The following is a 24,815-nucleotide window of genomic DNA, read 5'->3' as shown; positions in this document are numbered from 1 at the left end:
CTTTAGGTAGCACGTAAGAGAGAAAAGAAAGAAGCACATTCATACTAGAGTGTAAATGACTAAGAGTGATGCTTGGCAAACCATCTCTTACCAAGAGTGGTTCACTTTTAAACAGTTGCTTACTGGCCAAATAATTATCCTATTATTTCCTCAAATAAGGGCACACTTGATTCTTTCCTATTGGGTGAGGTATACATTTGGCTTAGGAATAGCTGCAGCATTTGAAGTAGAAATGGAGGTCAGGACAATATTAAGAAAAGCTGTTGTTGAGTTTGAGAGAAGTTCTCTAAGTTGGTGAAGGGGAAGGGGTATGGGAAAGTTTGAACATGGAAGGTTTTGGTTCCGTGAGCTTCATTTTCTCTTCCTTATTTTTATGCTGATTAGGGCTTTTTTCCCTTCCTTTTTGACAGACTTGTTTCAGTCCTTCTCGGCCTTATTTATTTATTTTGCTCCTGCTGACAAGAGGGAGGCTGAATTATGGGCTCACTCTTAAAATGTTCCTTTAGGCTCTTGCCCCTGAGCTTTCTAGCCAATGCAGTCAATAGGTACTGTGCTGTATGCAAATGCAGGCATATTTGTCCGTGTAGGCCAAAGGAGGGGAGGCATTTTGCAAAATGCCTGAAGAACAGAAACAAACTTCTGCAATGGAATATCTGATAGCCTCATGAAAATAAGCTAAACTTTTCAGAAACAAAAAGTACAGAGAAATACTTATCTATAAAATAAGTTGGGGAAAAAAAAAACCTCACACAAAACAAAACATGACTAATACTTGAGCAGTGAGTTCACCTCAAGCATTTCATGAATTTCACATGACCCACCCACTTTTTCTCTGTACCTCTGCGGATTACCATATCAGCAGCAATAATACTCTGTTGTTCCAGCACCAGATTTACATATCAACGTAGCCATGGCATTCTTGAATGTAGAATATTGTACTGTTCCCCTTGTTTGTGGTTTCTAGAATAAGGTTAATTTTTTGTTCCCTTGCCTTCTTCACTTAATCGCATCCACCCCCTACCTCTCTTCAATCAGTGGTTTGTTTTTCCCTTTGAATAGCTATCCTCCTGTCCTCTCTCAGCCTGTGTGTCATAATTTGGACTACCCACAAATTCACTGTACGACCATGCTGCATTTTAAAATCTTTATCACTCGACCACAGATGATCAACTCTCTGAAAAGACAAGGCAGGGACAGAGAAGTCACGATGGGTCACTCCTGGGCTGACTCTGGTATACCTTCTTCCCCAAACGTATGGTGTGTGTTAGGGTGGGTCAGAAGTTATCACGGTAGATTTCATGGCCACCTTTGTTTTCTCTCTTGGTAGGCTTTGTTTTTAATTATGGCTATTTCGAGTTCGGAGATGGGTCTAACCAAAATCTCCATGCCAGGACTGAGGGAAATGGTTTTCATTTCCAAGGAAAGTTTGGAAAGGGCTGGATAATTTTTAAATTCTTAGACTCATGTGTCAAACATAGTGGGAAGCCAGCTGGAGCCTAACAAGTTATTTTAATGAGCTTCCTTTCTTTCTGATGTTCCCCAGGGAATATGTGCCAAGCAGACCCATGTGGCCCAGGGAGTAACATGATCATCTCGGCTCTGTTTAGACACCTGTGCTCTTTCAGCCCTATTGGTAAGGGGAACAGGAGAGAGAGATGAGGGCATGGAAGGCATGCAGACCTAGTGGGAGTGGGTGTGTGCCATGCTGCTTAGGAATTCACTACAAGAAACTCCTCGGCAGGAGCAGAGGCTTGATGCATCCTAGGCCAACAGTGCCTCTACGTGGGGTGTCTGGGAGTCTATGAAACGTGTTTGTGTGTGTTGGGGAGGGAGAAGTGGGGAGGGGAGGGAGGAGAAAATTATATGCATTTTTAGAAGGACTTGCATGCCTAGGAGTTTCCTTTTGAGAAGGAAGAAAAGACTGAAGATCATGAATATAGAGCAGGCTCAGCACCCTGAGAAAATATTCTTCTTCTAAACTTCCACCCACTCCTTTAGAAATAAAAAAGTACATTTGCTGTGTTCACTTTACCTTTCCAGGGATTAGTCTGATGCTTGGCGCTCGCTACCCACTCTGAGCAATCTAGCACATGGGTATTAAGTTCGGTCTATATCGTTTTCACTGGATGCCCTGTTTAGTGATTGTTCAGTCTCCTGTATGTATGAATTTCTTCTTGGATTATAAAGTCCTTGAGGATTTATACTTATAGAAACTAATTCTCTTGTTCTTCCTCACCTCTTTGTTACCAATTCTGGGTACTTCTCAGCAAATGTTTAACATATGACTACACAATACTTCTTCGTAAGATTTTCTGTCCTTTACAAAGTCTTATTTTATGATGTGATTAAGGTTTATTTTTATAAATTAAATCTAAAAAATATTTAAAGTAGTTCCACAGTTTTTAAAGTGAGCATGTTTTTTTTTTTTTTTTTTAAAGATTTTATTTATTTATTTGACAGAGAGAGACACAGTGAGAGAGGGAACACAAGCAGGGGGAGTGGGAGAGGGAGAAGCAGGCTTCCCGCAGAGCAGGGAGCCTGATGTGGGGCTCGATCCCAGGACCCTGGGATCATGACCTGAGCCGAAGGCAGACGCTTAACGACTGAGCCACCCAGGTGCCCCTAAAGTGAGCATGTTTATAATTCTTATATTTAAATTTCTATTTTAAGGGGTGCCTGGGTGGCTCAGTCTCCCTTGGCTCAGGTCAGGATCCTGGCATCCTGGGATCCAGCTCAGTGGGGAGTCTGCTTCTCTCTCTGCCCCTCCCCCTGCTCATGCTGTCTGTCTCTGCCTCTCTCTCTCACTCTTACTCTCACTCTGTGCTCTCTCTCTCTCAAATAAAATCTTTAAAAAAAATTTAAAAATAAATTTCTATTTTAATTGTGTAATGTTTCAAATGTACAGAAATACAAAGACAACAATACAACTCCACTTCCAGAGTTAAAATATTTGCTTCATATCTTTAAAAGTTAAATATACAACTAACCACTCCTCACCCCAAGCCTGCCCCCAACCTCCCTTGAGAAAACCACGCTCCTGAAACCGGTGTACCTACTTTCCTGCATGTTTTTAGATTTCGACTTCATAGTTCAAAAGGTCTTAGTTCTCCTTCCTGAAAGGCTGGTGATTGAGTCTGCAAACAGCTCACACACAGCCTCTGTGGAAGGACGAGACGGATAAGTGCCATTGCAGAGGACCCGGGGCACTTTTGTCGGCTGGGATGCAGGAAGGGAGAGGTAGAGGATTAACCCAGGGGGAAAGGAGTTGTACCTCAAAGAAGAGGACTTAACAACCAGGGCATAGCTAGGGAAGCAGGACTGAGGCCAGGCTGGGCACAATAGAAGGAAGCTAGAAAGGGGTGGAAAGCAGTCCCTGGAGGTGTAGAACTAAAGGGGCATTAGGGGAGGCGGAGAAAGAGAGCTCCTCCCAGGAGCACACACTTTTGCTCCCCTGATCATCAGAAAGGATGTGGCTAGGGGTCTCTGACACCTCCATGAATGCAGTTTGGGGGTTACAGGTGCACCCCTCGGTGGGCCCAACTGCTGAAACCCCAGCATGCCAGACCCATTACCAGCCGCAAGGCCTGGCTACGTGGCTTTTACTTGGAGGAAGTGACCTGCTTTAGTTCCTCTGAAGCATTATATAGATCAGTCAGAGATGACTCAACTTTCCTGTTACAGGCATGCCTCAGAGATATTGTGGGTTCAGTTCTCAGGCCACTACAATAAAGCAAGTCAACTGAAATTTTGGTTTCCAAGTGCATGTAAAAGTTAGGTTTACACTAAACTGCAGTCTATTAAGTGTGCAATAGCATTATTTCTAAAAAAAAAAAAAAAAAGTGTACATACCTTAATGAAAAAATCTTTATTGCTAAAAAATGCTAACCATCACTCTGAGCTTTCAGTAAGTCATAATCACTAATCACAGATCACTGTACCAAACATAATAATAATGAAAAAGTTTGAAATATTGTGAGAATTGGGGCATCTCAGTGGCTCAGTCAGTTAAGCAACTGCCTCTTGGTTTCGGCTCAGGTCATGAGAGCAAGCCCCACTGCAGACTCCGTGCTCAGCTGGGGGGGGGGGGGTCCTGCTTCTCTCCCTCTCCTTCTCCCTCTGCCCCTCCTCCCTGCTCTCTTTCTCTCTCAAATAAATCTTAAAAAAAAAAAAAAAGAAATATTGTGAGAATTACTAAAATGTGACACAGATACAAAGGGAGAAAATGATGCTGGGAAAATGGCGTTAATAGACTTGCTCAAGGCATGGTTGCCACAAACCTTCCATTTGTAAAAAGCACAATAAAGTGAAGTACGATAAAACAAGGTATGCCTCTATTACCCTTCCTCAATTTGGAGTTAAAAGATAAAATAGAAGGTACCCAGTTAAATTTGATTTTCAGATAAACAACAAATGCTTTCTTTTTAGTAAAAGTGTGTCTTAAATATTGTATGGGACATACTTATACTAACAAGTTACTTGTTTATCCTAAAACCAACTGTGAGTGTTTTGTATATTTATCGCTAAATCTAGCAACTCTACCTCAATTGAATTTTGGAAGGGTTTTAGGAGTCTTTGAAAAGGACTGGTTCAAAGAGCTCTCCAGAATAACATTAAGGAACATTAATGAATCTTTATCAAATGCTCAATGGTTTAATTTAGGCTGAAACAAAAAACTTTATTAAATCAGCGGTATGCAAAGGCCATCTTAGTTATTTTTTAATGGTTTTATTGGTATAAGTCACATATTGTAAAATTCACTTTTTTTTCATTTTTAAAAGTGTTTTTTTAATTTTAATTTATTTACCAGAGAGAGACAGAGGTAGAGAAAGAGAGAGATCACGAGCAGGAGGAAGGGTAGAGGGAGTAGATTCCCTGCTGAGTAGGGAGCCCGAGGTGGGACTTGATCCCAGGACTCTGGGACCATGACCCAGTCCAAAGGCAGATGCTTAACCAACTGAGCCACCCAGGTGCCCTGAGGATCACTATTTCTTTTAAAATTTTTAGTTAATATTCACTGTATTTGGCTGCAAATATATCTTTAACTCATAACTCGAGATCAAGAGTCCCATACTCTACCCACTAAGCTAGCCAGGCGCCCTTAATTTTTGAACATTTTCAGTACCTCAAAAAAGGAAACCAGTGCCCATGAACAATCCCTCCCCATACCTGCCCCACCTCCCTGCTGTTCCCCACCCTAGCCCTTGTCAACCGCTTGCTTTTTGTTTCTTTCAATTACCTATTCTGGATCTTCCATTATAAATGGAATCTACAAAATGAGGCTCTTCATTTTGCATGTTGTCAATGCTCACCCACACTGTAGCATGTATCAGTACTTCATTCCTTTATATGGTCTCATAACATTCCTCTGCACATACGTACCACGTTTATCTGATCCATTCATCCACTGATGGACATTTGGGTTGTTTCCACTTTTTGACTATTATGAATAATGCTTCTAGGATAGAACATCGCTGTACAAGTTTTCATGTGAAGGTGTGTTTTCATTTCTTTGGAATTGTTGGCTATATGGTAACTAATATCGTGAGAACTGCCCAATTGTTTCTCAAAACAGCTGCAGCACTGCACATTCTTAGTTTTCTTTTCTTTTTTTAATAAAGAACCTTCAGGGTTTCCTCGGTGTCCCGCAAGAGGGCCTGCCCCAAGGGCTCCTCCTTGGGGCGGGCTTCTGCGGGGCCCCAAACTCGCCCCACCGGTGCCCAGAGCGCTGGAAGTCCAAAACAGCGCACTTTTGGAAACGTAGTCTGGGCTCCTGGCTGGCTCCTCCCCCGCAGCGCTCGCCGGCAGGAGGAAAACCGACGCCTGGCTGAGGGTATGTGGACATTGTAGTTTTCTTCCTAGTCAGTCCTGCAGAGAGTGCATTAGGGAAAACTACAATCCCCAGAACGCTGCCGACTACGGCAACCGAAGAGGCCATTCCGCGAGCAGTGCTCCCGCCCACCCTCCCGTCCGGGCCGCTCTCCAGGGCGTCTGTAAACACACCCCGAGACTGTCATGGAGGGGGAGGAGGACGCGGCGGCGGCGAAAGGAGGCGTTTTGGGCCGCCTCCAGGGTCCGCTCTGTCATTCCTGAACTGGTCCCTCGTCCCCGTGACTGTGGCATCAGGGAAGCGAACTGTTAGGCGAGAGGAAGAGACAGTCAGAACCATATCGCCTTCTTCCCCCGGGGCGGGGGCCGGGCCGGGCCAGGCCGGCTGAGCCGGGGGAGGGCAGGGGGAGGGAGCGCCTGGCCAGGCCGGCCTGTCCGCCGAGATGGATGACAGTAAGGTAAGTCCTGTGGTTTGCACGCGCAGCTGCCGCCGCCGCCGCCTGCTTGTCGCTAAGTGGTAGACCCGCCGCTGAACCTCAGCCTGGTAGCCACGCTAACACCCAGGAAACACCTGCCTTAGACATCCCTGCGCCTCCAGTTATTACCCCATGGTACCCAACCAGGAATTCAGGGATCGGGGGGCTGCGTCTTTCCAGAAAGGGCCCTCTCCTCTGGAGATTTTTCAGTCCCAGGGCAAGCCTGTTAGTCAGCTTTTCCAGGTAGTGCAAACCCTAGTCCTTGACTTGCCTAGCGAAATAAGTGAAGAAAGTACCGTGCTTTTTCTTTTTGCCTTCCCTGCCCCCCTCCCAGACTTTCTCCAGTTTGGAGACCTTAATTAGGGCACCCTGAACCAGCCCTATTCCCCTTGAAGGTTCCCCTTTATTCTCTCAGGCTCTTTTACTCAATGCCCCATTCATATCATCAGTTCACTCCCCCTCTGAGCTATTTTCCTGTGGTTGGTTGGAACACTCTGCTAAGCTCCTGTTGCTATTCGTCCAGAATCTAACCTCCTCTAGAAAGCCTTCTCTAAGAAAAGTAGTGAATTCCTTCTTGTTAATCTATCTTAATATCTTACCACCATCCCCCTTTTGCTGTCCAAATCACTTATTCCTATGATTCTAACAGGCATTGTTCATTATTGGCTAGTTCATATAGGTTACATATAACCTATTTCTGTCTTTATGTCTATCCACCTTAGTGTTGTCTAGTTTTAGTTCATGAAGATAGGGATGGTTAGCTTATTGATGTTTTAGAATGTTTAGGAAATTGAACTTTTTTTTTTTTTTTTTTTTTTAAGGAGTCAGACTTCTTGACTTTGCCAGTTTTTGAAGTAGAAATCACTCCTTCTCTTGCCTTTCAGAGGTCTTACTTTCCACAGTCTCTGGCATACTTCGAGCTAGGATTTTCCTTTGTTTGGGTGCCCTTTCCCCCTCCACCAAACCATTAATACTTTGCTGCTTTCATGTTTTTGTTTCACTCATCCTTAGAGAGAATGAAAAAATTTCTAGCTTCTCTGCGCTGCTTGCTTTATTCTACATTATCTCCTCTTCCTGTTCTTACAGAAGGCTCTGAGCAAAGTGATAGATGAAGGGAAAGCCCAATGCAGTACTTTGGAATTGAGACTCACCTGGAGAAACAGTTTGCTTGTGAAGTAGCAAACCCTAACAGAAAGTGGTGTTTCCAAGACAGAAAGGGGGAGTTCTGAAAGTTTTCCAGAAACATCAGAAAATAATTTTTTCATGAAAGTCTTGCTAGCTTGATTGTTCAGTATTAATTTTGGAAGTAAATCTGAATACTGTATCCATTATCTTTTGCAGAAAATAATGTTATGGTTCTTTAAGGATGTTAAAATAACGTTTTTTTTTTTTTTTTAAGATTTTATTTATTTATTTGACAGAGACAGAGATAGCGAGAGCAGGAACACAAGCAGCGGGAGTGGGAGAGGGAGAAGCAGGCTTCCCCTCGAGGAGGGAGCCCGATGTGGGACTCGATCCCAGGATCCTGGGATCATGACCTGAGCTGAAGGCAGACGCTTAACGACTGAGCCACCCAGGCACCCTAAAATAACATTGTTCTTTAATTTCCGTAATTTGAGGCTCTCACAGTATATTCTATAAAATTTTTATTTTCCTTTTCAGACTTTTGAGACATTTAATAACTTTCTCAAAGTCTTCAGTAGTCTCAAGTCCAAGAAAAATACATAGGATTTGGAGTTATTTTACTTACCTATAAAATCACATAGGAGTTATTTCTAAAACTAGCAAACTGTAGTGGAGGGTATAAAATTGTATTGTTTTCCCTAAGAGAGTGAAGTTAAATCTGGGGGGTAAACTATCCATAACTTACTTCCTGTAGGGTTCACAGGTAAGTAAAATGAACTCAGTTCTCATTCTTTTTTAATACATTTTTTTTTTTAGAAACCAGCGGTTTCTTAAATCTTTAATGATTATGGAAAAGAAAATCCATTCCACATGTCTCTGGATGGATAGTGCCTCTGTGAATACACAACTTTCACTTTGAATGCACGTCGTAGTTGTGGATGAGTAATATTTAAATGCCATGTACAGCAAGATCGGACTGCTCTTCCAGCAGTCAGGCAGTAGGAAGCAGCCCTTAAGTCTTCGGCACCTCCCAGCCCTGCCTTTTTCTGTACCCTAGTTGTTATAGTCCTGCAGAATTAAATTGTCCTCCTAGCATAGACATACATATGTACAAAACACATTTTCTCCTCACATTATGTATATATAGGTGATGGAGTCTCAGGTTCCATTTTCTCCTGTATAAGGGGAGGTGAGACTTGGGGCTTGGAATTACAGTGGTTGTGCATAAAGTATGATGGGAGAGCATAAAAGATGACAAACTGGCTGACAGCAAGGCCAGGGGAATAGGAAGAGGATGAACTGGGTAGGAGCAGCAGTTATAGAGAGACAGTATTTGAATGAGCAGGTCAGGGAAACAGGTGATGATGATAAAGATTCTGTATTCTGAGTTAGGTTTTTAAAATAATCTTTTTAAAGATTTTATTTATTTATTTGACAGAGAGAGTAGGGTGGGTCAGAGGGAAAAGCAGACTCCCCACTGAATGGGGAGCCTGACACAGGGTGGGGCTTGATCCCAGGGCCTGGAGATCATGACCTGAGCCAAAGGTAGATACTTAACTGGCTGGGTGCCCCTTCTGAGTTGTTTTCATCAGTGCTGACCCAGGTGCCCCTTCTGAGTTGTTTTCATCCGTTTTGATGAATGAGTTTGCCAGGAGCTCTCCACATTCTGTCACCTAGCTTTCTGGAGTCAGAGTAGGACAGATTTGAATGGGAGTGCAGCTTTGCCTTTCTACCATCTAGCAATGTGCCTGATACAGCATAGAGTACTCACTAATAGTGATTGGATTAAGTTGGAACAGAGTGGCATTAAGAAGATTGCCCTGACATACCTGGGCTTTATTATAATCAGTGTGCTCCATTGAGCCACCCAGCCAGACTATATATAGACAATGGCACATGGCAAAAATAAAGCAAGAGGTACATGGGCATCCAAAAGTGGGGGCGTGGGAAAGTGCTAAGTAGCAGAGCTCAAACATTGACTGAGTAGATCTCTTCTAGGCCAGTTGGGAAAGAAAAATCTTGGCTGATTAATTAACCTTTCTGAGTTTCCATTTTATCTGTTAAATGGTCAATAACTTTTTCACAGGCTTTGTTGAGAATAGGGATAATGCATTATTATAAAGCATTGAGTACAGAGTCTAACACATAGTAAACACACACAAAAAGTGTTGTTGTTACCCAGGAGTGACTTCTTTGGTCCTTGGCACAGTACAGTTGGTACCTGAGATGCTCATTTTAGTAATTCTTAATTGCGTGTTATTCCTAACATTTGCAGCCATGTTTATACCTACACTACCCTTTGTTCCTAACTGTGCCCCAGATGGGACGGGGCAATGGGATGGGGCATGAAATGAACTTAAGCTGTGTATTTAACTGTCAGATTGTGTGAGAAAGGTAGTCTCCTGAGCCCACCTGCATGTCCACCACCAGGAAGAAGTGCTTATTTTTATGAAAGCTTCTTCCTGACCTGCTTAATTACAAAGAAAATAAAAGTGTGTTATTTTCAGAGGCTTTGATCATAGGCAGAAGGTTCTTATTTTTTTATTTTATGTTTGACTTTTATGTTTATTGAATCAATGACTGATGTAAATTGAGATATCCTAGATCAGATGTGATCCTGCCACAGACTAAGCTGGTAAAAGACTGCCATCCTGTATTGCCTGACAGTTTAGGGCATCAAGATTCAGTTGAGCAACTGACAAGAGAATGGGCCAGGCGCTGGCCACAGTGTGCTAATTTGGACGCTGTTCTCCTTCATAGACTTCATAGACCTCTTGTCTACCTGTATTACACACAATTATCTGAAAATAAGGTTTCTCACACCTTCCTTACCTCTTAGGTAAGAAGATAGGGTCTTCTGTTCCATTCAGTTGTTCTGTGTAGCATTGGTTCTCACAAAAATTTTAACTTGGCCAAAAAATGTCTTTGACATTCCCAGATCTGTCCTTTGGACCCTGAATCCTATTGACCCTTTATCCATCCTTTGCTGTAGTTGGAGCTATCCGCCTTGAGCAGTGCCACAAAACCCAGATATTTTCTGCTTTTCCTATTCTCCTCTTCATTAGTGCTATCCACAAAACCAAAACAGAAGAGTCAGCTCCTCTACTAAACAAATCTCTGACAGATTTAATGTGCCTTCCTTTCCTGTCTAGGTTACATGCATATTTTACCTAGGGTACCTCAAAAGATAGTTTTAACCCTAAGGAGTAATTTCAATAATTCAGAAACCAGTTGAAATCTAAGTTTACATATTCTTATTCAGAATGATTAGCTCTTTTAAGGTTTTCAGAAAAGTTTATTCATTCATTAATTCACTAAATATTTGTTGGACACCTAATATGTACATGCATTATGCTAGACAGATACAAAGGTGAAAAAGTTTATAACTATTCTTGGGAGCTTACATTTCAGTAAAGGGCTAAGCAGACATATAGAACAGTCATTACAATATAGTGAGGTAAAAAAAAGGGCAATAGAGGCAAAGTGCTTTTGGAGCAGTAGGAACTGGTGCCTGTCTAGGCATGTCAGACACGGGTTCACACAGTAGGAGTGAATCTGTGAGGAAGAATAGGAGTCCCCGAGAAAATGGGAAAGAAGGAATATCTTGCACTGAAGCATACTGCACTGGATAATAAGTATTGTGCTATAAGTTAGAGCAGGAGTTGGCAAATTTTCAGTAAAGAGCCATATAGTAATTATTTGCTGGCCATTTTGATCCCTGTTGCAATTACTCAACCCTGCCAGTTTAGCACAAAAGTAACCATAGGTGGAACTTAATGACTGGGTGTGGCTGTGTTCTAATAAAACTTTATTTACCAAAACTGGCAACAGGCTGGGCCAGCAGGGCTATAGGTTACTGACCCCTGAGCTAGAGCATAAAGCACAAGTAGAGGTATGGGCAGAGATAAGGTTGGTAAAATAAGCAGGGGCCAGATCATGATATGCCTGGCAAGTTAAGCTAACAAATTTTGGTCAGTATTTTTCAAAGTGTGGAATAAAGAAAACACCTGCTGACCCAGAATCTTGAGAATGGGGCTTGGAATTTGAATTTTAATTAGGCTCCCCAGTTGAGTGGCTCATATGCTTACTGAAGTTTAAAAACCAAGGCCATAGATGTTGGGGAGCCGTTAAGGATTTTAAAGCAGAGCTGACAATATCGGATGTGTGTCTTTGAAGGAAATAATGCTAACAGCTATATGGAGAATGGATTAGGGTAAAGGTGTAGGAACTGGGATAAGACTAGAAGTAGATGGTGCAATTAGGAAAGAACATGGATTTTGGCATATAACCAAAGTTCAAATCTCCTTTCTACCACTTTCAAGCTGTTAGGATTTTGGACAGATTATTTCATCTCCTCCAAACTAAATTTCTTCATTGGATGGGTTAATAAAACTTTAATAAATTATTGTGAGAATTAAATGTAATAGTTGACCCTTGGGGCATCTGGCTGGTTCAGTCGGTAAAGCATGCGACTCTTTTTTTTTTTTTTTAAAGATTATTTATTTATTTATTTGACACAGAGAGAGAGAGTGAGAGAGAGCGCACAAGCTGGGGGAGTGGCAGGCAGGCAGAGGGAGAGGGAGAAGCAGGCTCCCCGCTGAGCAAGGAGCCTGATGCAGGGCTTGATCCCAAGACGCTGGGATCATGACCAGAGCCGAAGGCAGCTGCTTAACTGACTGAGCCACCCAGGCGCCCCAAGCATGCAACTCTTAATCTCAGGTTGTGAGTTCAGGTTCCACGTTGGGCATAGAACTTACTTAAAAAAAAAAAATCAGCTGACCTTTGAGCAATGCAAGTTTGAACTGCACAGATCCACTTACACGTGAATTTTTAAAAAATATAGTACAGTAAATATATTTTCTCATCCTTATGATTTTCTTAATAACATTTTCTTTTCTCTAGCTTTATTGTAGGTTTATAATATATAATACATATAACATACAAAATATGCATTAATTGACTTTTTATGTTATTGGCAAAGCTTCCAATCAACAGTAGGCTAGTAGTAGTCAAGTTTTGGGGGGAGTGAAAAGTTACAGACGGTTTTTTGACTGCTTGGGGGTTGGCATCCATCACCCTCACGTTGTTCAAGAGTCAGCTGTATATATGTGAGCCCATACCAAAAGAACTTAGTACCTCATGGGTTCTCGATAAATGCTAGTGCTTTCTGACTCTGCACCAGCTCGGTTAGATTGCTCATAAGAAAGGCCTGAGCTAAAGACCATATTGAGACTATTACAGTTTGGGTTGTGGTTGATGGAACATGCATAAAATCCTTCAGGGATGAAGAGTGTAGACAGAAGAGAGAGCTAAAGACACAAACCCTAGAAAACAATAAAATGATCAGAAGGGGCTGAGGAATAGGACTCACCAACATAAACGGGAAAGGAGAGGTTAGTGATACAGGAGAACGAGAACAAAAAGGGCTATTATGCCATTTATCTAAGGGAACAGAGAATTTTAAAGAGCGGACTTAGTCTACAATATGAGATGCTACAAAAAAAAAGGGGGGGGGGGTCAAGGAAACAGTTAAAAAGTATCAGTTGGACTTGGAAAATAGGAGATTGTTTATGAACCTAGCAAGAGAATTTTCCCTGGAGTGATAGGGTGGAAGCCAAAATGTGGCGGTTGAGAAAGAGGTGGGCAGGAAAGAAGCAAAGACAATTAGGTATAGACCACTGTCAGTGAGTCAGTTTGTAGTATTACATTTAGCCTCAATCAGCGGGGGGGCCAGGGCAGGCATAGGTATTGGGAGAGGAGAGGCAGGAGTTAACTCAGTTCAGAGAGGCCTACTTTATCTTCTTTCTCCTTCCGTTGACTAGAAAAACTGGCAGAAAGGTTAGCAGCAGGAAGATGTGATTAGACTTTCTTTCTGAAGATCTGGTAAATAAAAGGCCTAACCCACAGCTGTGAAGGAAGTTTTGGGAGTCTTAACACCAAATGAAAATGCAGCTACTTGTTTTTTCTTTAAAGTGGTAAACAGCACTACCTGGGAACATTCATATCTATCTTATTTTTCTTTAAGCAGTTGGAGATAACTTTTCACTTCACGTTTTTAAAAAGAGTGAAACAAGCCCTCCTGCTCTTTTTTGTTTTTAGCTGGAGCTGTTGCTACCTACCCCTTCGTGTAAATGCGATAATTCTGTTAGACTTTAACAGCTTGAAACTTTTATGAGTTGCCTTAAGAATTAGAGCATTAGGATGTAAATAAGTGCAAATAGGGTGGTAAAATAGTTAAGGGTTCTTAACTGGTTTTTCAGATTTTGTATCCCTTATGAGGGAGCTTTTTTTTCTTTTAATGGTTTCTATAAGTTGGCAGTCATAGTAGTGATATCAACTTAAGTCAGTTTCACAGTGTTCCTAATTTTTCTTTGCATTTATTTATTCAGTGATCAGTCTTTTAATAAATGCCTGGCTCTGGGCTGGATAGAGTTGAGGTTGCAGAAGTAGAAAACACAGCTTTTGGGCCTGAGGAGCTCACGTTATTTGGAGGAGATAGAACTTAAATCTGTGAGGCCTCTAAAAAAAACAATATAACATATAAATTCAATGTGTTCACTATATGTTCCAGACATTGGGAGAAGAAAAATGACATATGGGAAGAGGGTGACATATGGGAAGAGGGTCAGGGAGAGCTTCAGAGGAAGAGGGCTAGAGCTTACCCTAACCAAAGAAAGCGTAACAGTTGCTGTTCCAGATGTTGGGGAGATGGAGAGAACATTTAGAGAAATGGTGAAGATAGGAGGGAATGCAGGAGATGGGGTGAGGTCCTAAGGAGGCATGACTTGATATGATGCCCCTGTTGGGAGTAAGAAAGAGAAGATTGGCTTGGTGAGCAGGAGCCTGGATGAAGTGGGCTGAATGGTGGCCCCTATAAAGATATATCTGTGTCCTAATCCCTGGAACCTGTGAATATCACCTTATATGGTAAAAGGGAATATTACCTTATTCGGAAAAAAAAATGTGATTCAGTTAATGATTTTGAGAGGAAGAATTTATCCTAGATCATTTGGGTGGGCCCTAAATCCAATGACAAGTGTCCTCATGAGAGTGAGGCCAAGGGAGATTTGGCAGACAGGCGTGAAGGCAGTGTGACCCAGAGGTAGAGATTGGATCGATAGGCCACAAATCAAGGCATGCTCATAGCTGCTAGAGGCTGGAAGAGGTAAAGGATGGATTCTCCCCTGTGGTCTCAGAGGGAGTGCAACCCTGCCAAACTTCTGGCCTCCAGAACAGAAAGAATACATTTCTGTTGTTTTAATCACCACCAAGTTTGTGGTAATTGTCCCAGCAGCCACAGCAAACTGATATACTGGATATGGTGACCTAGTAAGCAGTGCTGAGTCAGAGATCGTCTCTTGCGCTGGAGAGTAACATGGCCAAAGGGCCATTAAAGTTTATTCTTTCTATAATGATCAGATACTACTTTTTTACAATGAAGGAAAATACAGCAAAGTTATTTTAATAAGCTGAAAAGAAAGCTTAACTTGGCAGCTCTTTGCAAGATGGATTAGCTAGGAAAGTGGGAGTGGAAAAGGAGAGATGGTAGGAAGACCCACTGAGAACCTATTGTAATAACCTGTGAGTGGGGCTCGGACTAATATGGGTAGTAGGAGTAGAGAGGAAGAGCTAAATCAGAATTTTTTAAGGAATAGATTGGCATGACTTCAGTTGGTGGGCATGGAGAGCCACAATAGTAGAGGGAAATTTCAAGGAAGCATAAAATGAAAAAGTTTGTTAGTTAACCTCTTCGCCACCACCCTCCATCAAGTGGCTAATGTCACAGTGAGCTGGAGTAGATGAATGACTTTGTAGCATTAATATAGTAGTGCATATTAAAGCACCTGTCAGTTTTAGAGCCTTTTCAGGGCATGATACGATCAAGTCAACCAGTCCTACCATGAAATCTGGGGGAATAGTCATACTTGATAGTGAGTTAACTCATAACAAGTTGCTATGATGCAAATCAGGGGTCCTAGGTTCTGGACCCTGCTCTGATACTAAAATTCTCTGGACTAAAATTTTGTCATCTATAAAATAAAGAGATCACTATGCATCTCTGTGTGTGTGTTTATACATGCATCCCTCCACTCCTGTATACACTGATATCCTGCCCTTTATGATGTTATTGTTTATTTCATGTTTGCTGCATTTCGTGAGTCTATATTCCTTACAGTTTAGGACCCCATCTTCTTATATTAATATTCCTGGAGTTTCACAGAGTTTGGGGTGTGGTAGGTGTTTAATAAATGGTTATTGAATAAAGGAATTAATTTTCCCCTCTTTACCTGAAAAACATGAGCATAATGCTGTTTCCCCTGAAATGGTGTGAAATAACATGAGATAACATGTAGAGTGCCTAACTCAAGACCTTGTCCATAGTGAGTCCATAGTATTTAGTCTGGACACTGGAGCCTTCCTCACTCCTCTTCCTATGAAAGTTAAAACTTGTTGGGGTGCCTGGATGGCTCAGTCAGTTAAACGTCTGCCTTTCGCTCAGGTCATGATCCCAGGGTCCTGGGATTGAGCCCCACGTCTGGCTCTCTGCTCAGCAGGGAGCCTGCTTCTCTCTCTCCTCTACCTGACCCTCCCCCCGCTTGTGTTCTCTCTCTTTCTCTCTGTCAAATAAATAAGTCAAATCTTAAAAAAATAAAAGAAAAACTTGTTGACTGGGAAACCTGTGCCATCCACACTCAGGCCTTTGCAGACTAGGTTCTTTTCTTTCTCTGTAATGGTTAAATTTAGAATTATCAGGAACTCCCTCTTGGCTAAACTCATAGATTAGAACCCTTAGGCTTGACCCCTCCCCTCTATAATATCCTTTCTCCTCATAAGCTTGTGTCTCCATGCCACCTTGATACTTCCTTTTCTGCTAGTCTTTCTGCTTTTAAGATTCATATATTTTTTTAATAACACTATCTTTTTAAGATAACAGCTTTATTGAAAAATAATTCACAAAAAAAAATAATTCACATACCATAAATTCATCCTTTTAAAGTATACAATTCTGTGATTTTTAGTACAGTTGACTCTCAAACAACCTGGGTTTGAACTGTGTGGGTCCACTTATATGTGGACTTTTTTCAGTATAAATGTATTTTCCTTAAGATTTTCTTTTCTTTTTTTTTTTTTTTTAAAGATTTTATTTATTTATTTGAGACAGAGAGAATGAGAGAGAGAGAGAGAGAGCACATGAGAGGGGGGAGGGTCAGAGGGAGAAGCAGGCTCTCTGCCGAGCAGGGAGCCCGATGCGGGACTCGATCCTGGGACTCCAGGATCATGACCTGAGCCGAAGGCAGTCGCTTAACCAACTGAGCCACCCAGGCGCCCCCAAGATTTTCTTAATAACATTTTCTTTTCTCTAGCTTACTTTATTATAAGAATATAGTATCTAATACATATACAAAATATGTATTAGTTGACTTTTTATGTTACCAGGAAGGCTTCCAGGTAACAGTAGGCTATTAGTAATTAGGTTTGGGGGGAGTCAAAAGTTATACATGGATTTTTTTTACTGCTTGGGGGGGGTCAGTGCCCCTAACCCTCTCATTGTTCAGGGGTCAACTGTATATTTACAGAGTTGTGTAGTGGTCACTACTATCTTTCCAGAACATTTTCATTACCTTAAAAAAAAACCTCTTATAAATAAACTGTGGTATATCCATATAATGTATTATTAATCAATGAAAAGAAATGAACTATTAAGCCACAAAAAGACAGGGAGGAACTTATTATATGCATATTGCCAGGTGAAAGAAGCCAGTTTGGAAAGGCTACTTACCACGTGATTCCAACTATATGACATTCTAGAAACACAAAACTATAGAGGTAGTAAAAAGTTCAGTGGTTGCCAAGATTTTGGGGGCGGGGGAGGGAGGAATAGGTGAAACATGGGATTTTTAGGGCAGTGAAAATATTCTGTATGATACTATAATGGCAGATACATGATACATGCATTTGTCAAACCCACATAGAACTGTACAACACAAAGAGTGAACCCTAATGTAGACTTCGGATTTATTAATAACATTGGTTCAGGGCGCCTGGGTGGCTCAGTTGGTTAAGCGACTGCCTTCGGCTCTGGTCATGATCCTGGAGTCCCTGGATCAAGTCCCGCATCGGGCTCCCTGCTCGGCAGGGAGTCTGCTTCTCCTTCTGACCCTCCTCCCTCTCATGCTCTCTGTCTCTCATTCTCTCTGTCTCAAATAAATAAATAAAATCTTTAAAAAAAAAAAAAAAAATAGGGCGCCTGGGTGGCTCAGATGGTTAAACGTCTGCCTTCGGCTCAGGTCATGATCCCAGGGTCCTGGGATCGAGCCCCATGTCAGGCTCCCTGCTCGGCGGGAAGCCTGCTTCTCCCCCTCCCTCTGCTTCTCCCCCTGCTCATGTTCTCTCTCTCTCTGTATCTCTGTGTCTCGAATGAATAAATAAAAAAATCTTTATAAAAAAATATTTAAAATAAATAAATAAAATAAATAAATAACATTGGTTCAGCAATTGTAATGAATGTACTACACTAATGCAAGATGTTAATAATAGGGGACACTGGAAGGGTGGAGGAAAAGGGGATATATGGGAACTCTGTACTTTCTGCTTAATTTTTTGTAAACCTAAAACAGCTCTAAAACAAAATATATTAATTTTAAAAAGAAAAAAAAAAGAAACCCTTTAGCAGCCACTCCCCATTCTCTCCTTTCCTCCCCCCTGCCCTAAGCAATCAATAATCTACTTTTTATCTCTATAAATTTGCCTTTTCTGGACATTTTATATGAATGGAATCATACAGTGTGTGGCCATTTGTGTTTGGTTTCTTTTACTTGGCATAATGTTTCCAGTATTCATCTATGTTGAACCATGTATCAGTGCTTCATTCCTTTTTATGTCTGAATAATGTTCCATTGTATAAACACACTATATTTTGTTATCTACTCATCAGTTGACGGACATTTGGGTTGTTTCTACTTTTTAGTTATCATGAAATACAGTCCTATGAACATGCATTGTACAAGTTCTTATGTGGACATATTTTTCATTTCTTCTTGGGATATACCTAGGAGTGGTTATATACCTAGAATTGCTGGTTGTATGGTAATTCTACCTTTAATATTTTTGGGAACATGCAGATGGTTTTCCAAAATGGCCACCATTTTATATCCCCACCAGCAATGTATGAGAGTTCCATTTCTCCACATCTCCACATGTTATTGGCTGTTTTTTATTATATAGCCATCCTAGTGGATATAAAGTGTTATTTCTTGGTTTTGAGTCACATTTCCAAAATGACTAATGATGCTGAATGTTTTTTCACATGTTTATTGGTCATTCATATATTTTCTTTGGAGAAATGTCGAGTCATATACTTTGCCCACACTTTAACTGGATTATTTGCCTTTTCTGTTGAATTGTCAGAGTTCTTTATATATTCTGGATACAAGTCCCTTATCATATGTATGATTTACAGATATTTTCTCCCATTCTATGGGTTGACCTTGATGATGGTCTTTGAAGCACAAAATTTTCAAAGTCCAATTTATTTTTTCTTTTGTTGCTTATACTTATGGTGTCATATCTAAGAAACCATGGCCTAATCCAAGGTCACGAATTTATTCCTATGTTTTCCTCTAAGAGTTGTATAGGTGTAGCTCTTATATTTAGGTCTTTGTTTTACTTTGAGTTAATTTTTGTATATGGTGTTTTGTAGGAGTCCAGCTTAAATCTTTTGCTTGCAGATAACCAGTTGTCCCAGCACCATTTATTGAAAAGACTATTCTTTTCCCATTTCTCTTTTGTTGTGGCACCTTACTGAGTATCAGTTGACCATAAATGTAAGGGCTTGTATCTGGATTCTCAGTTCTTTTTCATTGATATGTATGTTTCCCCTGTGCCATTGCCACACTATCTTGATTACTGTAGCTTTCTATTAAATTTTGAAATCAGAAAGTGTAAGCCATCCAATTTTGTTGTTTTTCAGGATTGGCTGTTTGGGTCCTTGTATTTCCATATGAATTTTTTTTTTTTTTTAAGATTTTATTTATTTATTTGAGAGAGAGAGAGAATGAGAGAGAGCACATGAGAGGGGGGAGGATCAGAGGGAGAAGCAGACTCTCTGCTGAGCAGGGAGCCCGATGTGGGACTCGATCCCAGGACTCCAGGATCATGACCTGAGCCGAAGGCAGTCGCTTAACCAACTGAGCCACCCAGGCGCCCTCCATATGAATTTTTTTATTATCTTGTCAATTTCTGCAAAAAGGCAGCTGGGATTTTTTTTTTTTTTTTTTAAGTAATCTCTACACCCAACATGGGATGGGGCTCAAACTCAGGACCGTGAGATCAAGAATCAGATGCTCTACCAACTGAGCCAGCCAGGAGCCCTCAGCTGGGGTTTTGATAGGGAGTGTGTTGAATTTGTAGATCAATTTGGGGAATATTGTCATCTTAACAATATTAAGTCTTTCAATCCGTTAACATGGGATGTCTGTCTATTTATTAGATCTTTAGTTTCTTATAATAGTGTTTTGTGGTTTTCAGTGTACAAGTCTTACACTTCTTTTGTTAAATTTATTCCTAAGTCATTTTGTGAGGCCAATATTAGCCTGATACCAAAACCAAACAGAGATACCATAAGAAAACTACAGACCAATATGGTTTATGAATATAGATGCAAATACCCTCAATAAAATGCTATTCTAAATGGAATGTTTTTGTGCTATTCTCAATGAATGCTTTTATAATTTCATTTCAGATTGTTCATTGTGTATAGAAACAGAGCTAATTTTTGTTTATTGATCTTGCCTCTTGCAACCTTGCTCAACTCATTTACTACCACTAATAGTTTTTTGTGGATTCCTTAGAATTTTCTTTTCTTTTTTTTTTAAGTAGGCTCCATGCCCAGCATGGAGCCAACAGAGGGCTTGAACTGCTGACCCTGAGATCAAAGACCCAAGCTGAGATCAAGAGTTGGGTGCTTAACCAACTGAGCCACGCAGGTGCCCCAAGAATTTTCTATATAGAAGATCATATTATCCCCAAATAGAAATAATTTTACTTTTTCCCTTCCAATCTGAATGAATTCTCTTTTTCTTGCCTAATTGCTGTGGCTAGATCCTCCAATACAATGTTGAATGGAAGTGATAAGACAAGATCTTTGTCTTTTTCCTGATCTTTGGGGGGAAAGCTTTCAATCTTTCACCTTTAAGTGTGATGTTAACTGTAGGTTTCACGGGGTGCCTTGGTGGCTCAATCAGTTGGGCATCTGCCTTCAGCTCAGGTCATGATCCCAAGATCTTGGGATCAAGCCCTGTGTTGGGCTCCCTGCTTGGCGGGGAGCCTGCTTCTCCCGCTCCTGCTCCCCCTGCTTGTGTTTCCTCTCTCTCTGTGTCAAATAAATAAATAAAATCTTTTTTTAAAAAGTTTAAAAAATTACAAAAAAAATGTGGGTTTTTCATAGGTACCCTTTATCAGGTTGAGGGAGTTCCCTTTATTCATAGTTTATTGAGTATTTTTTTTTTATCGTATGAGGTGTTGGATTTTGTCAAGTGCTTTTTCAGAGTCTCTTTAAGAAAAAAAATATACCTTTGGCCCTTTTTTCCTATTGATATGATATATTACAGTAATTGATTTTTGGTTGTGACACCTGCCTTTATCCCTGGGATAAGTCGCATATAGCCATGGTGTATAATCCTCTTTATATGTTGTTAGATTCAGTCTGCTAGCAAATATTGAGGATATTTGCATCTATATTGACAAAACATATTGATTTTCTTATGACATCTTTGTTAGGTTTGGTATCAGGCTAATAATGGCCTCATAGAGTGAATTTGGATATGTTCTTTTCTGTTTTTTTGGAAGAGTTTATAAAGAATTAGTGTTAATTCTTTAAATGTTTGGTAGAATTCACCAGTGAAGTCACTTGGACCTGTGTCTTTTCTTTGTGGGAGATTTTTCAGTTACTAATTCAATCTATTTGTTATAGATTTATTCAGATTTTCTGTTTCTTCTCAAATCAGTTTTGCTACTTTGTGTCTTTCTAGGAATTTGTCCATTTCTTTTAGGTTTTCTAGTTTTTGGCATATAATTTTTCATAGTATCCCATGTAACCATTTTTATTTCTGTAAAGTTGATAGGGATGATGTCTCTTTTGGTCTTGATTTTAGTTTAGTTTTTTTTTTTTTTAAAGATTTTATTTATTTATTTGAGAGAGAGAGAATGAGAGACAGAGAGCACGAGAGGGAAGAGGGCAGAGGGAGAAGCAGACCCCTGCTGAGCAAGGAGCCCGATGCGGGACTCGATCCCAGGACTCCAGGATCATGACCTGAGCCGAAGGCAGTCGCTCAACCAACTGAGCCACCCAGGCGCCCTTGATTTTAGTATTTTGAATTGTTTTCTCTTGACCAGTTTAGCCAGAGTTTTGTTGATTTTTGTTATCTTTTTGAAGAACCAACTTTTGTTTTCACTGATTTTCTCAATTGTTTTGCCATCCTCTATTTTATTTATGTGTGGTCTGATATTTGTTACTTCCTTCTATCAGCTTGCTTTGGGTTTAATTTGCTCTTCTTTTTCTAGTTTCTTTCTTTTTTTTTTATTTACTTGCGAGAGAGAGAATGAGAGACAGAGAGCATGACGGGGGGAGGGTCAGAGGGAGAAGCAGACTCCCTGCTGAGCAGGGAGCCTGATGTGGGACTCGATCCCAGGACTCCAGGATCATGACCTGAGGCGAAGGCAGTCGCTTAACCAACTGAGCCACCCAGGCGCCCTCTTTTTCTAGTTTCTTAAGGTGGAAGGTTAGGTTATTGATTTCAAATCTTCTTTTTTTAGTTTAGGCATTTACGGCTCCCTCTGGGCCCTATTTTAGCTGCATCTCATCAGGTTTTGGTATGTTGGGTTTTCCTATTCATTCATCTCAAAGTAGTTTTCCCATTTCCCTTATGATCTCTTCTTTGACCCATTCATTATTTAGGAACATCTTTTGTTTTTATCTGCTGTATTTATTAAATAATAAGTGTACTAAGATAGAATTATATTTGAACTAAGATAGAATTATGTGACAGTCCCTGGTGCTTACCTTCTAAAAATAACATCTAGTTTTAGCTTGTCTCAATGGAGAAAGTATTAAAAAAAGAAAAAACAACCAAGTAGTTAACAGAAAAGTAGGATCTTCACTCTTAACTTGCTTATAATAAATAGATTTGAACATTTTTAACATATAATGAAGACAACTTGGTATTGCAAAAGCCCTACTGAAATCTAACATCTCTACTGTCCTACCTTTGTGTAATAAATTCTCTGTGGAGAGTATGAAAAAATCAATGGCTAGTAAGTTTGTTCATGGTGAGGGCTAGGGACACAAGCTTTCTGAGTGTTTCCCTTGGGGCTTTCTATTTCTGGCTCACAAATGTGTGTGTGAGGGGTGGGGGGTGGAGAAGTAAAATGGGTAGTGGATAAAGATACCACTGTTGGGCGCCTGGGTGGCTCAGTTGGTTAAGCGACTGCCTTCGGCTCAGGTCATGATCCTGGAGTCCCTGGATCGAGTCCCGCATTGGGCTCCCTGCTCGGCAGGGAGTCTGCTTCTCCCTCTCCCACTCCCCGTTTGTGTTCCCTCTCTCGCTGTGTCTTTCTCTGTCAAATAAATAAAATCTTTAATAAAAAAAAAAAAAGATACCACTGTTTAAAGATAGCTATTTAAAATTTCATGTGGCTCTATATGAATAGAAATAAAACTAGAAAAAGCTAAATTTCATATTATTTTCATAGTTTTCTTTGGCGTTTGTGTTGGTGCATAAAATCACTTTTACTTAGCCACATTAATGTACTTCCTTACAGAAGAAACAGGAGAGAGCAAGGGGACAATGTGGTAATCACTGAGTTCGTGAAAATTTTATGAAACATTGGTAAGGATGATTTTTGGGCCAGAGATATTTGGGAGGAATTTGTGAGGTTGATTTCAGTTTTTGTTTCTGGTTCCTTCATTGATTTCTCCTAACCCTCCCCTAATCATTACGGCTTATAAAACATACGAAGTTCAGTTGTTAAGGAAACTAGTATACCAACCCACATTTGTATAATACATTTTTCTTTCCTTTTTAAAAAAGATTTATTTATATATTTTGAGCAAGAGGGCATGCGAGTGGGGGGAGGGGCAGAGGGAAAGAGAGAGAGAGCATGGAGCCCGACGTGGGGCTTCATCCCACAACCGTGAGATCATGACCTGAGTCGAGATCAAGAGTTGGACACTTAACCAGCTGAGCCACACATGCGCCCCTGTATAGTACCTTTTTCTTTACAAAATGCTCTTCTACTTAAGATTCCCAGTAATCCTGCAATATAACTGATTCTCTTGAAAACTGGTACACTAAATCGATTTTAGCTGGCACCCAAAGCCAAAAATTCAGTCTACCATTGAGGAAAAAATTAAACTAGAGAAGTGGTGGTTATGTGGTTTTGATGTAATTTTATAGGAGAGGACGTAAAATACAGGAATCCTGGATTTATTTACTATGCCTTGCTAATTAAAAAAAGAAAGGAATAAAATAATATTCCTACCATGAAAACTCAACAAAGGGTTATAACTACTGTTGGATTTTTATGACTGTGTGAGGTTTGTTTAAAAAATCGGTCAAGTCTCTGAAGTACAGTGTCCTCTTGCTGGTTTCTCAAAGGCAGCCTCTCCTGAATTAATTACAAACAGCAATATATGAGGTATTAGGTTATAGTATGGTGTGATTGATGATTCACTTCACGACATAGAGAACAGATGTGATTACCATTTATTTTACTATAGACCTGAATTTATGCCGTAAATATATTACTTTTTAAAAACTGTAGCAATAGCAAATATACTTTATTTCAATGATTTCAAAATATTAGATTAAAGTTGTGTGGTTTTCTGAGGTGAATGTTATTATATTGGAATAAAAACATGGTGATGCATCTTATAAAAAGCTTTAAAAGACCTGTTTTTGGTTTTGTTTTTAAGAAAGAGTGCTAGGGGTCCGGTGGGGGCGCTGTGGGGGGGTGAGGGGCAAAGGGAGAGGGAGAGAAGCAGACTCCCTGCTGAGCGCAGAGCCCCATGCAGGGCTCAGTCCCACAACCCTGAGATCATGACCTGAGCTGAAAGCAAGAGTTGAACACTTAACTGACTGAGCCACCCAGGCGCCCCTAAAAGACCTATTTTTGAAAAGTTGAAACTAATTTGGGAGCAGTACTGAAGCAGCCAGCTTTGCGATAGTGCTGGAAAGGGAAAGTTTTGACCCAGAGCCTTGGAATATTCAGTCTTATTTCAGAGCCATCCTATAAAATGCACGATGCAGTGGTTGACCATCATGTTATCACCCAGGGTCTGGTAAATGTGGCTGATTCATATTTACAGTTCGGTTTTCCACCTAACCATTA

General features: G+C 40.6%; 1 protein-coding gene across 1 annotated transcript in view; it reads left to right on the top strand.

Moving 5' to 3' along the window:
* The first annotated feature begins 5,964 nt into the window (after window positions 1-5,964).
* The window catches only part of CREBL2 (cAMP responsive element binding protein like 2), a 30,581-nt gene continuing 11,730 nt past the window's right edge, over window positions 5,965-24,815 (top strand). The window contains exon 1 of the mRNA XM_064591548.1: window positions 5,965-6,284. Coding sequence (XP_064447618.1) covers window positions 6,270-6,284 — 15 coding nt within the window. The 5' untranslated portion in view covers window positions 5,965-6,269. The remainder of the gene's footprint in view (window positions 6,285-24,815) is intronic.

This window comes from Mirounga angustirostris, unplaced genomic scaffold (assembly GCF_029215605.1).
Source record: "Mirounga angustirostris isolate CCGP_5_RB_7025 unplaced genomic scaffold, mMirAng1.0.hap1 SCAF_5, whole genome shotgun sequence".
NCBI classification, from domain to species: Eukaryota; Metazoa; Chordata; class Mammalia; order Carnivora; family Phocidae; genus Mirounga; species Mirounga angustirostris.
This window is presented reverse-complemented; position numbering and strand designations above follow the sequence as displayed.